Source organism: Leopardus geoffroyi, chromosome B3 (genome assembly GCF_018350155.1).
Source record: "Leopardus geoffroyi isolate Oge1 chromosome B3, O.geoffroyi_Oge1_pat1.0, whole genome shotgun sequence".
In the NCBI taxonomy this organism is placed as follows: domain Eukaryota; kingdom Metazoa; phylum Chordata; class Mammalia; order Carnivora; family Felidae; genus Leopardus; species Leopardus geoffroyi.
In genome coordinates this window covers 29,812,050-29,829,199 of record NC_059337.1, presented here as the reverse complement: position 1 = coordinate 29,829,199, position 17,150 = coordinate 29,812,050, and the positions used below count along the sequence as shown (strand labels likewise).

General features: G+C 37.9%; 1 protein-coding gene across 6 annotated transcripts in view; it reads left to right on the top strand.

Moving 5' to 3' along the window:
* SCAPER (S-phase cyclin A associated protein in the ER) overlaps nucleotides 1-17,150 on the top strand; it is a 522,269-nt gene that overhangs the window by 93,855 nt on the left and 411,264 nt on the right. For all 6 annotated transcript variants that reach the window (XM_045448989.1, XM_045448990.1, XM_045448988.1 and 3 more), the window contains 2 exons: nucleotides 4,822-4,938; nucleotides 7,306-7,466. In XM_045448989.1, the coding sequence (XP_045304945.1) occupies nucleotides 4,822-4,938; nucleotides 7,306-7,466 (278 nt within the window). The remainder of the gene's footprint in view (nucleotides 1-4,821; nucleotides 4,939-7,305; nucleotides 7,467-17,150) is intronic.

Below are 17,150 nucleotides of genomic sequence, written 5' to 3'. Positions count from 1 at the left end.
TTTTGGAAGTTTGTGGGTGCTTAGGAATTTGTCCATTTCTTCCAGGTTCTCCAGTTTGTTGGCATATAATTTTTCATAGTATTCCCTGATAATTGCTTGTATTTCTGAGGGATTGGTTGTAATAATTCCATTTTCATTCATGATTGTATCTATTTGGGTCCTCTCCCTTTTCTTTTTGAGAAGCCTGGCTAGAGGTGTATCAATTTTGTTTATTTTTCAAAAAACCAACTCTTGGTTTCATTGATCTGCTCTACAGTTTTTTTAGATTCTATATTTTTTATTTCTCCTCCGATCTTTATTATTTCTCTTCTTCTGCTGGGTTTGGGGTGTCTTTGCTGTTCTGCTTCTATTTCCTTTAGGTGTGCTGTTAGATTTTGTATTTGGGATTTTTCTTGTTTCTTGAGATAGGCCTGGATTGCAATGTATTTTCCTCTCAGGACTGCCTTCGCTGCATCCGAAAGTGTTTGGATTGTTGTATTTTCATTTTCATTTGTTTCCATATATTTTTTAATTTCTTCTCTAATCGCCTGGTTGACCCATTCATTCTTTAGTAGGGTGTTCTTTAACCTCCATACTTTTGGAGGTTTTCCAGACTTTTTCCTGTGGTTGATTTCAAGCTTCATAGCATTGTGGTCTGAAAGTATGCATGGTATGATCTCAATTCTTTTATACTTATGAAGGTCTGTTTTGTGACCCAGTATGTGATCTATCTTGGAGAATCTTACATGTACACTCGAGAAGAAAGTATTTTCTGTTGCTTTGGGATGCAGAGTTCTAATTATATCTGTCAAGTCCATTTGGTCCAATGTATCATTCAGGGCCCTCGTTTCTTTATTGATCCTGTGTCTACATGATCTTTCCATTCCTGTAAGTGGGGTATTAAAGTTCCCTGCGGTTACCACATTCTTATCAATAAGGTTGCTCATGTTTGTGATTAATTGTTTTATATATTTGGGGGCTCCCATATTAGGCACATAGACATTTGTAATTGTTAGTTCTTCCTGATGGATAGACCCTGTAATTATTATGTAATGCCCTTCTTCATCTCTTGTTATAGCCTTTAATTTACAGTCTAGTTTGTCTTATATAAGTATGGCTACTCCAGCTTTCTTTTGAGTTCCAGTAGCGTGATAGATAGTTCTCCATCCCCTCACTTTCAATCTGAAGGTGTCCTCAGGTCTAAAATGAGTCTCTTGCAGACAGCAAATAGATGGGTCTTGTTTTTTTATCCATTCTGATATCCTGTGTCTTTTGGTTGGTGCATTTAGTCCATTTACATTCAGTGTTATTATAGAAAGATATGGGTTTAGAGTCATTGTGATGTCTGTAGGTTTCACGCTTGTAGTGATGTCTCTGGTACTTTGTGGTCCTTGCGACATTTCACTCACAGAATCCCCCTTAGGATCTCTTGTAGGGCTGGTTTAGTGGTGATGAATTCCTTCAGTTTTTGTTTGTTTGGGAAGACCTTTATCTCTCCTTCTATTCTAAATGACTGACTTGCTGGATAAAGGATTCCTGGCTGCATATTTTTTCTGTTCATCACATTGAAGATTTCCTGCCATTCCTTTCTGGCCTGCCAAGTTTCAGTGGATAGATCTGTCACTAGTCTTATCGGTCTCCCTTTATATGTTAGAGCGTGTTTATCCCTAGATGCTTTCAGAATTTTCTCTCTATCCTTGTATTTTGCCAGTTTCATTATGATATGTTGTGCAGAAGATTGATTCACGTTTTGTGTGAAGGGAGTTCTCTGTGTTTCTTGGACTTCAATGCCTGTTTCCTTCCCCAGATCAGGGAAGTTCTCAACTATGATTTGTCCAAGTACATCTTCAGTCCCTTTGTCTCTCTCTCTTTGTCCTCTGGAATCCCTATTATACAGATATTGTTGCGTTTCATTGCATCACTTAGTTCTCTAATTCTCCCCCTCATACTCCTGGATTTTTTTTATCTCTCTTTTTTCAGCTTCCTCTTTTTCCATAATTTTATGTTCTAATTCACCTGTTCTCTCCTCTGCCTCTTCAATCTGAGCAGTGGTCGCCTCCATTTTATTTTGCAGCTCATTTATAGCATTTTTAAGCTCCTCCTGACTGTTTCTTAGCCTTGATCTCTGTAGCAATAGATTCTCTGATGTCCTGTATACTTTTTTCAGCCCAGTGATTAATTTTATGACTATTATTTTAAATTCACGTTCTTTTATATTGCTTAAATCATTTTTGATCAATTCGTTAGCTGTCGCTACTTCCTGGAGTTTCTCTTGAGGAGAATTCTTTTGTGTCGTCATTTTGGATAGTCCCTGGAGTGGCGCGGAACTGCAGGGCACTTCCCCTGTGCTGCCTGGGGTAACTTGTGTTGGTGGTCAGGGCTATAGTCAGACCCGGTGTCTGTTCCCAGCCCACCGCTGGGGCCACAGTCAGACTGGTACCTACCTTATCTTCCCTTCTCCCAGGGACAGGACTCACTGTGGAGTGGTGTGGCTCCTGTCTGGGCTACTTGCACACTGCCAGGCTTGTGGTGCTGCTTCAATGGGATCTGGCGTATTAGCCAGGGTGAATCCGCAAGGTGCACAGGGGTGGGAGGGGCAGGCTTAGCTCAGCTTTGCTGTTGGTGGTCCCCTGTGGCAGGGGCCCTGAAGCACCGGGAGGGAGGCAGGCAGACCCTTTGGAGGGATGAATCCACAAAAGCACAACATTGGGTGTTTTTGCGCTGCAAGCAAATTTGGTGACGGGAACTGGTCCCTTTGGGATTTTGGCTGGGGGATGGGTGAGGGAGATGGTGCTGGCCGGCACCTTTGTTCTCCAGTGACCGAGGTGAGCTCTGTCTTCCGGGGCTCAGCAACTCTCCCTCCTGTTGTCCTTTCGCCTTCCCCGCTCTCTGAGAGCAGAGCTGATGACTTTTAACCCTCCAGATGTTAAGTCCCGGTGGCTGTTAGAACTCAGGCAGTCCGGCCCCTCTGCTTTTGCAAGGCAGACTCACGGGTGCTCTGCGTTATTGGGAGGTCTGCCCCTCCACCGCCTCGGCTCCCTCCCGCCAGTCTGCGTAGCGTGCACCGCCTCTCCGCCCTACCTACCCTCTTCCATGTGTCTCTTGTCTATGCTTGGCTCTGGAGAGTCCGTTCTGATAATCTTCTGGTGGTTTTCTGGGTTATTTAGGCAGGCGTGTGGGTGGAATCTAAGCGATCAGCAGGACGCTGTGAGCCCAGCATCCTCCTATGCTGCCATCATCGGGAGTTCAGGATTGTAAGAATTCTATAAGACTAAAGCAGAAACCACAAAGGAAAGTATTAATAGGCGTGATTTTTTTTTAAATGTTTATTTATTTTTGAGACAGAGAGAGACAGAGCATGAACGGGGGAGGGTCAGAGAGAGAGGGAGACACAGAATCTGAAGCAGGCTCCAGGCTCTGAGCTGTCAGCACAGAGCCCGTCGCAGAGCTCCAACTCACACACCAGGAGATCATGACCTGAGCCAAAGTCGGCTGCTTAACCGACTGAGCCACCCAGGCGCCCCTAATAGGCTTGATTTAATAGAAATAAAATATGCCTTTCCACATAAAAGAAAATCAAAAATAAAATTCGAATTTAAATAATTCTGTCATCTGTGCCAAAGGATTGGTAGCCGTAATAGTAATAATAATAGTAGTAGTAAATGATTTCAAATTAAGGAGAAAATGATGCAGATTCCACTGGAAATGACAAAAGCTACCAACATGCAAATCCTAAAAGAAGACATTTAAATGGGTGGTAAGAAATTTCACCTTTACTAGTAGTGATAATAAAAATAAATAAGTTCAAAAACAAAAATATTTTGCTAATGAATTTTTAAAAAATAAACACCGTTACTAAAATTTGTATAAGAAAATGAACTTGTCACATACTGAAACTCCAGGAAGTCAGCAAACTTTTCCTGTAAAGTGCCAAGTAATAATTATTTTAGACTTTGCAAGCAGTGCTGTCTCTCCCAAGCCATTGACATTTCTAAAATAAGATACTGTTGACGAGGTTCAGGGGAAATGGACACTTTTTATCTGGCTGAGTTATAATTTGTTAGTACCTTTCTGAAAGGTGATTTGACAATAAATTGTTAAAAGCTTTAGACTTTATTTGGATAATCTTTTATCTGAATTTTCTTGTTTTCTAACAACAAATGTCAGTTTTTAATGTGACAAGAAAATCGCAACCACTAGATTGAATGCAGAGTAAGAGAGAAGGAGATTCTGGGAGTTATGGAGGTTCCCATTGAGGGCATTAGGGATAGTGAAAATGCTGCCTTAGGAAAACATTTTAGTAAAAATTGTGCATCCTGTCAAGGTTTGGGGAACAGTGAAGAAGAAGTTAGCTTTCCCAGCAAAGAGCAAGGAAATATTTATGTTCCCACTCCCGTGTAGAAAAAAGACTTCATATTTTCCTGTGTATTCTTCATTTAACCCTCTCATTCTGTTTTTCTGTCTTGATCTCTGTTCTACACACTTAGTTTTCCAGGGCATCATACACCAGTTTAGTTGGGTAAGTAGGCTCAATTAATACCATTGTCTTTTTAATGTGTTTTTAGCTGGGTATATGGAGACTTTTAAAAGCTAAGTAGTGTATCTCATATCTTTGTAACCCCAAAGCCCATTTTAGATGTTACTGTGCTGCAGTGGGTGGAAAATCCTGGACCATGTGTCATCTGTGTTCCTTCCTGGTAATATGGTAACTTGCCGGTAAACAGTACTCTAGGGAAAAATTGTGACCTGATTATGTTTTCACCCAGTAACAGCCAGAAAAAAGATGAAAAATTTTTCTTTTTTCTCTGTTAATTTAATCTGTTGTATGTCTTGAATTGACAGACCAACTTCTTTGGCATGGGAAGTAAAGAAGATGTCTCCAGGACGTCATGTGATTCCAAGTCCATCAACAGATAGAATAAGTGTAACATCAAATGCTCGAAGAAGTTTAAATTTTGGGTGAGACAAACTCAAAAAAGCCTACTAAGGCTTACATTATAGTAAATTATTTTCTGTGAATAATACAGTATTATACAACTGATATTTCACTTAAAAAAATCCATGTGTATGTTTGTGTATATGTTTGAAATTGTTTGAATCAAAAGTTTAAAAAATCCAGTAAAGTTTAACTTTTCGAAGATTTTATAAAATGTAATATATTCAAATAGGATCCAAAAATTAAAACTCATAAACATATTTCATGCTAAATGATTCATAACATCAACTGGCAATTTCTTTATAACAAAAGATCTAAATTATATCATAAGCTATGTTACTGTCATGAAATTACATCTTTATGCATTGTAATCCCATCAGTACAGTTTTATAATTGTTATTTTATGCAGTTATATTTTAAATCAATAGAAAAGTTATAAAGAAAAAAGACATTTATATATTTTTTTGTATTTATTACCTATGTAGTTACTTTTGTTAATGCTCTTTATATCTTAATGTGGATTCAGGTTACTGTCTATTTTTCTTTCATTTTGGCCTGAAGGACCCCCTTTAGTATGTCTTGTTGGGCAGTTTTTCTCAGTTTTTATTTTGAAACTATCTTAATTTGTCCTTTAGTTTTAGAAGGCTAGTTTTGTAGTGCATAGAATTCTTGTTGAAAATCTTTTTCTTTCAGGACTTTGAATATGTTCTTTGATAGTGTCTTCTATGTCAATATATTGACAAATTAATGTACATTTATATTATTAAAAGATAAAAGTTTTAAAATAAAATATTTAACTTATATATGTATATTTTTTAAAGATCCCCATTTAACTGAAATTTTCTTTTAAACTGAATTAATGAGAGCTTTTATATCATCCCTGTTCCCATACAATATATTATATTAAATTAATGAAGTATTAGACCAACATAAATTTTTAAATATATTTGACTTAAATTGTTATTGTATGGTACTCTGTATATGTGGATACACACACACACACACACACACACACACACACACAAAATTAAAATTTAAATATATTAAGCATATATTTAAAATTTTAACTTTTTGGGGGAAAAGTCAAGCAGTTTTAGGGTGCCTAGGTGGCTCAGTCGGTTAAGTGCCTGGCTTTCACTCAGGTAATGATCTAGTGGTTTGTGAGTTCGAGCCCTGTGTCAGGGTCTGTGCTGATAGCTTGGAACCTGGAGCCTGCTTGGGATTCTCTCTCTCCCTCTCTCTCTCTGCCCCTCCCCTGCTTGTGCTCGCTCTCTCTTTCTCTCTCAAAAAAAAAAAAAAAAACATTAAAAAAAAAGAAACAGTTTTGAAATGTGTTAAATTTATTTAAATAGACATGACGTAAATAGTGATAGTGACATTTATATAGCCAAATCAGTAGGGAGTAAAATGTTGCACTGATTTTTTTTTTTCTTCTTCAGATATAGGGGAGAAAGAGAGTACATAAGTAGGGGAGGGACAGAGAGAGAGGGAGGGAGAGAATCTTAAGGCTCCATGCTCAGTGTGGAGCCCAATGCAGGGCTCAATGTCACCACTGTAAGATCATGACCTGAGCCGATATCAAGAGTTGGATGCTTAACTGACTGAGTACCCATGTGTCCCCTACATTGCTTTTTTATTTGGAAACATTTCAGGTTCTTTTTTTTTTAATCAGGTGTATTTCATTTCTTTTTTATTGACTGCATAATATTTCATCATATATATTTTTTCACTTTTTAAATTTTTTTTCAAATTTTTTATTTTTTATAATGTAAATATTTAATATGTAAATATTAAATACCACACTACTGCACAAGCAATGGGCCAAATGAGAAATCAAATGGCAAATCAAAATATGTCTCAAAAGAAAAAGAAAATCCAATATTCCAAAACCTATGGGATGCAGCAAAAGCAGATGTTAGAGCGAAATCTATGCTACAAATGTTTGTGTTAAGAGGAAAGGTTGAAATAAGCAATATTACACCACAAGGAACTAGAAAAAGAAGAAACTTAGTCAAAATTTACTAGAGGAAGGAAATAACAAAAATCAGAAATAAATAAAACAGAGACCAGAATAATATTAAGTATGTATTTAAAGTTTAAAAAATTTTGGGGCACCTGGGTGGCGCAGTCGGTTAAGCGTCCGACTTCAGCCAGGTCATGATCTCGCGGTCCGTGAGTTCGAGCCCCGCGTCAGGCTCTGGGCTGATGGCTCAGAGCCTGGAGCCTGTTTCCGATTCTGTGTCTCCCTCTCTCTCTGCCCCTCCCCTGTTCATGCTCTGTCTCTCTCTGTCCCCAAAATAAATAAACGTTGAAAAAAAAAATTAAAAAAAAAAAGTTTAAAAAATTTTAACTTTTATATTTGATTTAATAATGCAGAATTTTCTCCATAGGGGTTCACCTGGCACAGTAGCTGCTCCCCGTCTGGCTCCCACAGGTGTCAGTTGGGCTGACAAGGTAAAGGCTCATCACACAGGCTCCCCTGCTTCTTCAGATGTATCACCTGCCCAGTCGTGTCCACCAATAACAGTGCAGAAGACTTCCCGCAAAAATGGCAAGTGACATTGAATCAACCTTTTTATGTGGTAGATAGGTGGAAGGCTATGGAATTTTACTTATTTTATTTAAAACTGGTGCTAATAGTATTGCATATTTACCTTTTGTATCATTTATGTGATATTAATTTGCCTTGAAATAATCTTAAAATAATAAAATAATCTTTTGCAGATCATTCTAATCTCAGGTTTGCTCTGTGTAAACTTGAAGGAGAGTGATTCTTTAAAAAAAATTTTTTTTTTAATGTTTATTTTTGAGGGAAAGAGAGAGAGACTGAGTGCGAGTGGGGCAAGGGCAGAGAGAGAGGGAGACACAGAATCCGAAGCACGCTCCAGGCTCTGAGCTGTCAGCACAGAGCTTGATGTGGAGCTCCAACTTACGAGCCATGAGATCATGACCTGAGCTGAAGTTGGACACTTAACTGACTGAGCCACTCAGGCACCCCAAAAGAGAGTGATTCTTTTGTTAATTCATTTGTAAGATCCTTTATAACTCTTTTGACTTAAATAGAAAAAAAATGACTACTAGTTCATTCCCTAGGCAGTATACTCTTTTTGTGTCACTACCTCATTTCATTAATATTTGAATACTGTTTTGGTACTAAAAATGATATTCTTATCTTTGCTTACACATTTGTTTTCTATGCCATCAGAATAATTAAGGGGCACAAATAAATGTAAGGACTGTTATTCCATTTCCTTCATGGACTTTGACAAAAGTGGTGTTTGTACTTTATCCTACAAAACCTAGAGTATACAATGCAGAAGCAGAGGTCATGGGAAGGTATTTTAAGAAGAAACTAGAGTCAACCTTGATTTGGGAAGATCAATGTTGATACAATGGGGAGGATAGGCACCATGAGGGATGCCTGGGGACTAGGGAGTAAGATGTCTGTTTACTTTTAAAGTTTTTATTTATTTATTTTGAGAGAGAGAGAGTGAGAATACATGTACGCTCACATGGGGAAGGAGTAGAGAGAGAGGGAGAAAGAGAATCCCAAGCAGGCTTCGTGCCATCAGTGAGAACCCGATTCCGGGCTTGATTTCACTAACCGGGAGATCGTGACCTGAGCCGTGATCAAAAGTGAGACACTTAACCAACTGAGCCACCCAGGGGCCCCTGGGATTGAGATTCTTATTAATCAGAAAGAGAAGTAATGAAAATGAGAAATATATCAGATCTAACTGGAATCTCTTTTGGAACACAAACATTATCTTGTCTCTTTTAACTGAAAGTAGTCTGACCTTAGAACATAAAAAATAAAAACTGGTTGTTTAATGTAAAAAAAAAAGATCTTCCTTCATAAAGCCTTTTTATTTAGACATCAAGAATGAATTTTTTTAAAATTTTAAACATTTACTAAGTTGTGCTAAACTTCTGATATATAGAAATGTATATCCACATAACTATATATGTACACACATATAAATTATATCAATAGTAATATTTTGAGCTTTACCTATGAAATTAATTTTATTTTTGGTCAAATATTTCATCTGTATAATAAACCTAATCTGTTCATCAGAACCTTAAATCCATCTGAAGTAAGGAATATAATCCTGGGTAGGACTTGGATATGGTAGTGGAATGGTCAGAACTGCCCCTAGCCCATACAGGATGCCTTGGTACAGTTTAGAAAAGGGAGTCTGAGTGGATACAGTCATACACCCATAAACTTGGCTTGGTGAGTAGAGCCTGGCAGGATTTCAGCTCTCACTGTCTCAGCCCGGTGCCCTTATGCAGGGCATAACCTGCATATAGGTGGCAGTCCTGGAAGGAGCTGCTTAGTGGTAGAGTGAGCAGAAAGTGGTGATTAGGCCACCCTTGTACTGCTTTACTCCTGTCTGAAAAAGATTCAGTTTGGCTGAGTTTGGTCAGATAGGGGGTCCCTTCTGCTCCTTCAAGCCACTTCTGTTGATTTGGTTGAAGAGGGAGATCTCCTTGAAATGGAAGAAGATCATTTTCATGTTCAGGTGTGCACATGGCTATGCAGCATCCCAGTGGTTTTTCAGGGCCCAATCTTAAGAAATAACCCATGGTTCATTTGTGATTTCTAAAAATTATGCTGTCAAGCTGACAGTAGGTGAGCTGTAATTTCTCTCTTTAACTGTCCTTAACCTTTAAGTACAAACCATAAGGAAGGCCTGTTCTAAAACTACTAAGATGAATTCATCACTAGGAGTGGGAGATCAAACCATTGCTCTTGGAGCCTTGTCTTGACTGCCTTTAACCCCGGGTATGTGGAGAGGCTGAGGGGAGAAGAGAGGAGCCAGAGGGCAATCTCTAGGCCATGCTCTCACCTTAGGCACGCAGGCCAGAGGCTCAGGGTGGTGGACTTCTCCAGCCAACCCCTTGGCAAGGCAGGTGCCCTAGGTCTACATCTACCAGGCTGTTGCCGAGGGCTCCACCGGGTCCTCCCACTCTATCTGCTACTTCAGGGCAGCCACGAGGCCATTGGGCCCAGGGACATACTTGTTGTGCCTGGGCTGCCCCTCCCCCAACCTCGAGTGAAGTTTTTGTGTATCTATAGAGGCTTGGATTTTAGAATAATACTAAATAATCGTGAATTTGTGTTATAAGTTAAGGAGTAACTTCAGAATACTGCTTTCTCCTTTCTTTAGTGAAAGATCCCTTTGGAGCTTCTTGGTCAGAAAGAAATGTTTTATTGGACATAGCAAAGGCATTGCCACCTTTGCATTATGGATATTCTTTTTTCCATTTTTGTCTCAGTAAGGTGTGTTGACCTATTTCAAATAATACTTCTTACTCTTACCCATTATGTTGCCTTTGGTTTCTCTATACAGACTGAGTAGTAGTAATGGTAGTAGTAGTAGTAGAAAATTGAGAGTAGTCATGTGTTCTTTCTTCTAGGAGAAGGTAGGAAAATGTGGGATCATCAAGTTTAGTTTTTGTATTGTGAAAGAGTCTGAGAAAAGGGTGTTGCATCATAATTGGAAAAAATATCTTAAAAGAATCATGATATTGGCATATATGATGGTTTTGTTTAAAGCAGATTACTCTCATAAATATAAGTGTGACTCATTTGGTTGGGATGAAATGAAAGATCTTGATTATAACTAGGCTTAAAGTATCCATGTTCATATATAAGCAAATTTTGTTTTTGACTACTTTGGTCTCGGGGTTTGGGGTTTTGATGCACTTTTATGAAAGTGAATTATGCTGCGTATAATTTTTTTTCTTTTCATGTGTTTACCATTTTAAATGTCTTATTTGATGAAACATCTGTGCAAGTCACGGTTTTTTAAGGGGTTGTCTTTTTCTTATTGAGATTTGAGAATTATTTTTTTTTGTTATTTTATTTTATTTTATTTTTCTCAACAGAATAATTTTATTTTTTTAAATTTACATCCAAATTAGTTAGCATGTAGTGCAACAATGATTTCAGGAGTAGATTCCTTAATGCCCCTTGCCCATTTAGCCTATCCCCCCTCCCACAACCCCTCCAGTAACCTTCTGTTTATTCTCCATATTTATGAGTCTCTTATGTTTTGTCCCTCTCCCTGTTTTTATATCATTTTTGTTTCCCTTCCCTTAGGTTCATCTTTTTTGTCTCTTAAAGTCCTCATATGAATGAAGTCATGATTTTTGTCTTTCTCTAATTTCACTTAGCATAATACCCTCCAGTTCCATCCACGTAACTGCAAATGGCAAGATTTCATTCTTTTTGATTGCCGAGTAGTACTCCATTGAATATATATACACCACATCTTCTTTGTCCATTCATCCATCGATGAACATTTGGGCTCTTTCCATACTTTGGCTATTGTTGATAGTGCTGCTATAAACTTGGGGGTGCATATGTCTCTTCGAAACAGCACACCTATATCCCTTGGATAAATGCCTAGTAGTGCAATTGCTGGGTCATAGGGTAGTTCTATTTTTAGTTTTTTGAGGAACCTCCATATTGTTTTCCAGAGTGGCTGCACCAGCTTGCATTCCCACCAACAATGCAAAAGAGATCCTCTTTCTCCGCATCCTCACCAACATCTGTTGTTACCTGAGTTGTTAATGTGAGCCATTTTGACAGATGTGAGGTGGTATCTTATTGTGGTTTAGATTTGTATTTCCCTGATGATGAGTGATGTTGAGCATTTTTTCATGTGTCAGTTGGCCATCTGGATGTCTTCTTTGGAGAAGTGTCTATTCACGTCTTTTGCCCATTTCTTCACTGGATTCTTTGTTTTTTGGGTGTTGAGTTTGATAAGCTCTTTATAGATTTTGGATACTAACCCTTTATCTGATAGGTCATTTGAAGCTATCTTCTCCCATTCTGTTGGTTGCCTTTTAGTTTTGCTGATTGCTTCCTTTGCTGTGCAGAAGCTTTTTATTTTGATGAGGTCCCAGTAGTTCATTTTTGCTTTTGTTTCCCTTGCCACTGGAGACGTGTTGAGTAAGAAGTTGCTGCGGGCAAGATCAAAGAGGTTTTTGCCTGCTTCCTCCTCAAGGATTCTGATGGCTTCCTGTCTTACATTTAGGTCTTTCGTTCATTTTGAGTTTATTTTTGTGTATGGTGTAAGAAAGTGGTCCAGGTTCATTCTTCTGCATGTCGCTATCCAGTTTTCCCAGCACCAGTTGCTGAAGAGACTGTCTTTATTCCATTGAATATTCTTTCCTGCTTTGTCAAAGACTAGTTGGCTATACGTTTGTGGGTCCATTTCTGGGTTCTCTCTTCTGTTCCATTGATCTGAGTGTCTGTTCTTGTGCCAGTACCATACTGTCTTAATGATTACAGCTTTGTAATATAGCTTGAAGTCCGGGTTTGTGATGCCTGCTGCTTTGGTTTTCTTTTTCAAGATTGCTTTGGCTATTTGGGGTCTTTTCTGGTTCCATAAAAATTTTAGGATTACTTGTTCTAGCTCTGTGAAGAATGCTGGTGTTATTTTGATAGGGATTGCATTCAATATGTAGATTGCTTTGGGTAGTATTGACATTTTAACAGTATTTGTTCTTCCTATCCAGGAGCATGGAATCTTTTTCCATTTTTTTGTGTCTTCTCCAATTTCTTTCATAAGCTTTGTATAGTTTCCAGTGTGTAGATTTTTCACCTCTTTGGTTAGATTTATTCCTAGGTATTTTATGGTTTTTGGTGCAACTGTAAATGGGATCAATTCCCTGATGTCTCTTTCTGTCACTTTGTTGTTGGTGTATGGGAATGCAACTGATTTCTGTGCATTGATTTTATATCCTGCAACTTTACTGAATTCATGAATCAGTTCTAGCAGGGTTTTTTTTTGTGGAATCTTCAGGGTTTTCTATATAGAGTATCATGTCATCTGCGAAGAGCAAATGTTTGACCTCCTCCTGGCCGATTTGGATGCCTTTTATTTCTTTGTGTTGTCTGCTTACAGAGGCTAAGGCTTCCAATACTTTGTTGAATAACAGTGGCGAGAGTGGACATCCCTGTCTTGTTCCTGACCTTAGGGGGAAAGCTCTCAGTTTTTCCCCATCGAGGATGATATTAGTGTTGGGTTGTTCATATGTGGCTTTTATGATCTCGAGGTATGATCCTTCTATCCCTACTTTCTTGAGGGTTTTTATCAAGAAAGGATGCTGTATTTTGCCAAATGTTTTCTATGCATCTCTTGAGAGGATCATATGGTTCTTGTCCTTTCTTTTATTGATGTGACGAATCACGTTAATTGTTTTGCGGATATTGAAGCAGCCCTGCATCCTGGGTATAAATCCCATTTGGTCGTGGTGAATAATTTTTTTGATGTATTGTTGGATCCACTTGGTTAATATCTTGTTGAGGATTTTTGCATCCATGTTCATCAGGGAAATTGGTCTGTAGTTCTCCTTTTTAGTGGGGTCTCTGGTTTTGGAATCAAGGTAATGCTGGCTTCATAGAGTTTGGAAGTTTTCCTTCCATTTCTGTTTTTTGGAACAGCTTCAAGAGAATAGGTGTTAATTCTTCCTTAAATGTTTGGTAGAATTCCCCTGGAAAGCCATCTGCCTCTGGTCTCTTGTTTTTTGGGAGATTTTTTTTTTTTTTTCAACATTTATTTATTTTTGGGACAGAGAGAGACAGAGCATGAACGGGGGAGGGGCAGAGAGAGAGGGAGACACAGAATCGGAAACAGGCTCCAGGCTCTGAGCCATCAGCCCAGAGCCTGACGCGGGGCTCGAACTCACGGACTGCGAGATCGTGACCTGGCTGAAGTCGGACGCTTAACCGACTGCGCCACCCAGGCGCCCCTTTTGGGAGATTTTTGATTATTGATTTGATTTCCTTACTGGTTATAGGACTGTCCAAATTTTCTATTTCTTCCTGTTTTAGTTTTGGTAGTGTGTATGTTTCTAGGAATTTGTCCATTTCTTCCAGATTGCCCACTTTATTGGCATATAATTTCTCATAATATTCTCTTATTATTGTTTTTATTTCTGCTGTGTTGTGATCTCTCCTCTTTCATTCTTAATTTTATTTATTTGGGTCCTTTCCTTTTTCTTTTTTTTTTTTTTTTTCCAACGTTTATTTATTTTTGGGACAGAGAGAGACAGAGCATGAACGGGGGAGGGGCAGAGAGAGAGGGAGACACAGAATCGGAAACAGGCTCCAGGCTCTGAGCCATCAGCCCAGAGCCCGACGCGGGGCTCGAACTCCCGGACTGCGAGATCGTGACCTGGCTGAAGTCGGATGCTTAACCGACTGCGCCACCCAGGCGCCCCATCCTTTTTCTTTTTGATCAAACTGGCTAGTGGTTTATCAGTTTTGTTAATTCTTTCAAAGAACCAGCTTCTGGTTTCATTGATCTGTTCTGTTTTTTCGGTTTCGATAGCATTAATTTCTGCTCTAATCTTTATTATTTCTTGTCTTTTGGTGGTTTTGGGTTTTATTTGCTGTTCTTTTTCCAGCTATTTAAGGTGTAAGGTTAGGTTGTGTATCTGAGATCTTTCTTCCTTCTTTAGGAAGACCTGGATTGCTATATCCTTTCCTCTTATGACTGCCTTTGCTGTGTCCCAGAGGTTTTGGGTTGTGGTGTTAGCATTTTCATTGGTTTCCATATACTTTTAAATTTCCTCTTTAACTTCTTTGTTAGCCCATTCATTCTTTAGTAGGATGTTCTTCAGTTTCCAAGTATTTGTTACCTTTCCAAGTTTTTTCTTGTGGTTGATTTCAGGGTTCATAGCATTGTGGTCTGAACATATGCACGGTATGATCTCAGTCTTTTTGTACTTGCTGGGGGCTGAATTGTGTCCCAGGATGTGGTCTATTCTGGAGAACGTTCCATGTGCACTGGAGAAGAATGTATATTCTGCTGCTTTAGGATGAAATGTTCTAAATATATCTGTTAAGTCCATCTGGTCCAGTGTGTCATTCAAACCCATTGTTTTCTTGTTGATTTTTTGATTAGATGATCTGTCCATTGCTGTGAGTGGGGTGTTAAAGCCTCCTACTATTATGGTATTACTATCATTGAGTTTATGTTTGTGATAAATTGATTTGTATATTTGGGTGCTTCCACATTTGACGCATGTTTAGAATTGTTAGGTCTTCTTGGTGGATAGACTCCTTAATTATGATATAATGCCCCTCTTAATCTCTTGATACAGTCTTTATTTTAAAGTCTAGATTGTCTGATGTAAGTGTGGCTACTCCAGCTTTCTTTTGTTGACCATTAGCATGATAGATGGTTCTCCATCCCCTTACGTTCAATATGAAGGTGTCTTTAGGTCTAAAGTGGGTGTCTTGTAAACAGCATATAGATGGGTCTTGTTTTGTTATCCATTCTGTTACCCTATGTCTTTTGTTTGGAGCATTGAGTCCATTGACGTTTAGAGTGAGTACTGAGAGATATGAATTTATTGCCATTATGTGGCTTGTAGATTTGGAGTTTCCGGTGGTGTTCTCTGGTCCTTTCTAATCTTTGTTGCTTTTGGTATTATATATATATATATATGTATATATATGTGTGTCTATATATGTTTATACATATATACATATATGCATATGTATATATATACATGTATATGTATATATATGTGTGTGCATATATATATAATTTTTTTTTTAATCTTTTCTCCCCACAGAGAGTCCCCCTTAACATTTCTGGCAGGGCTGGTTTAGTGGTCACAAACTCCTTCCATTTTTGTTTTTCTGGGAAACTTTTTATCTCTCCTATTTTGAATGACAGCCTTGCTGGATAAAGAATTCTTGGCTGCATATTTTTCTGAATCAGCACTTTGAGTATATCCTGCCACTCCTATCTGGCTTGCCAAGTTTCTGTGGATAGGTCTGCTGCAAACCTGATCTGTCTTCCCTTGTAGGTTAGGGACATTTTTTCCCTTGCTGCTTTGATGATTCTCTCCTTGCCTGAGTATTTTGTGGATTTGACTATGATATGCCTTGTTGATGGTCGGTTTTTGTTGAATCTAATGGGAGTCTTCTGTGCTTCTTGGATTTTGATACCTGTGTCTTTCCCCAGGTTAGGAACGTTTTCTGCTCTGATTTGCTCACATAAACCTTCTACCCCTATTTCTCTCTCTTCCTCTTCTGGCACCCCTATGATTCTGAGGTTGTTCCTTTTTAATGAGTCACTGATATCTCTAATTCTTAAATCATGCTGTTTTGCCTTAATCTCCCTCCTTTTTTCTGCTTGGTTATTCTCCATAAGTTTGTCCTCTATATCGCTGATTCTCTGTTCTGCCTCATCCATCCTTGCTGCCGCAGCATCCATTCGTGATTGCAGCTCAGTTATAGCATTTTTTATTTCATCCTGACTAGTTTTTACTTCCTTTATCTCTGCAGAAAGGGATTCTAATCTGTTTTCGACTCCAGCTAGTATTCTTATTATCGTGATTCTAAATTCTGGTTCAGACATCTTGCTTGTATATGTGTCGGTTAAGTCCCTGGCTGTCGTTTCTTCGTGCTCTTTCTTTTGGAGTGAATTCCTTTGTTTCGTCATTGAAGGGAGAAAAGGAATTAATGAGGTAGGAAAAATTAAAATAAAAAAATTAAAATGAAAAAATATTAAAATTCAAAAATTAAAAACACATACACAAAAAAAAATCGATTAAATGATGCTACATTCTAGGTGCGTTTTGGTCTGGGTGTTGAAAGTGGCTTGATAGATTAGAGAAAAAAGGGGAAAGAAGAAGAAAAAAGGAAATCGTTTGAAAATTTGACAAAATGAATACACTGAAGCAGACTGAAATGAAATGATGGAAGTAAACCAGAATTTGAAAAAATTTACACAAAAGTAAAAAATACAGTAGGAAAAAATTAAAAATATTTTCAATAAAAATTAAAAATAAAGATGAATTTTTTCTGTTTCTATATTCAAGAAAAAGAATAGAAATGAAAAAGAAGAAATGAAAAAAAAGGAAATTGTTTGAAAATTTGAAAAAAGGAAAACATTGAAGTAGACTAAAATAAAATGATGCAAGTAAAATACAATTTCAAAAAACTTACACAAAAGTAAAAAATATAGTAGAAAAATTGAAAAAATATTTTTAATAACAATTGAAAATAAAAATGAATTTTTTCTTTTTCTCAAGAAAAATAAAGAAATGTAAAAAAGAAAGAAAATTGAATAGATGGACCTGCTAACAGATTGAAATATGACTGAAATTACTTTGTTTTCCCCTAGAAGTTAGATTCTGAATCTCTTTATAGTCCATAAACTAAGCAGGTGGTGAGACTTCTGTTCTTGATGAGCAAGTT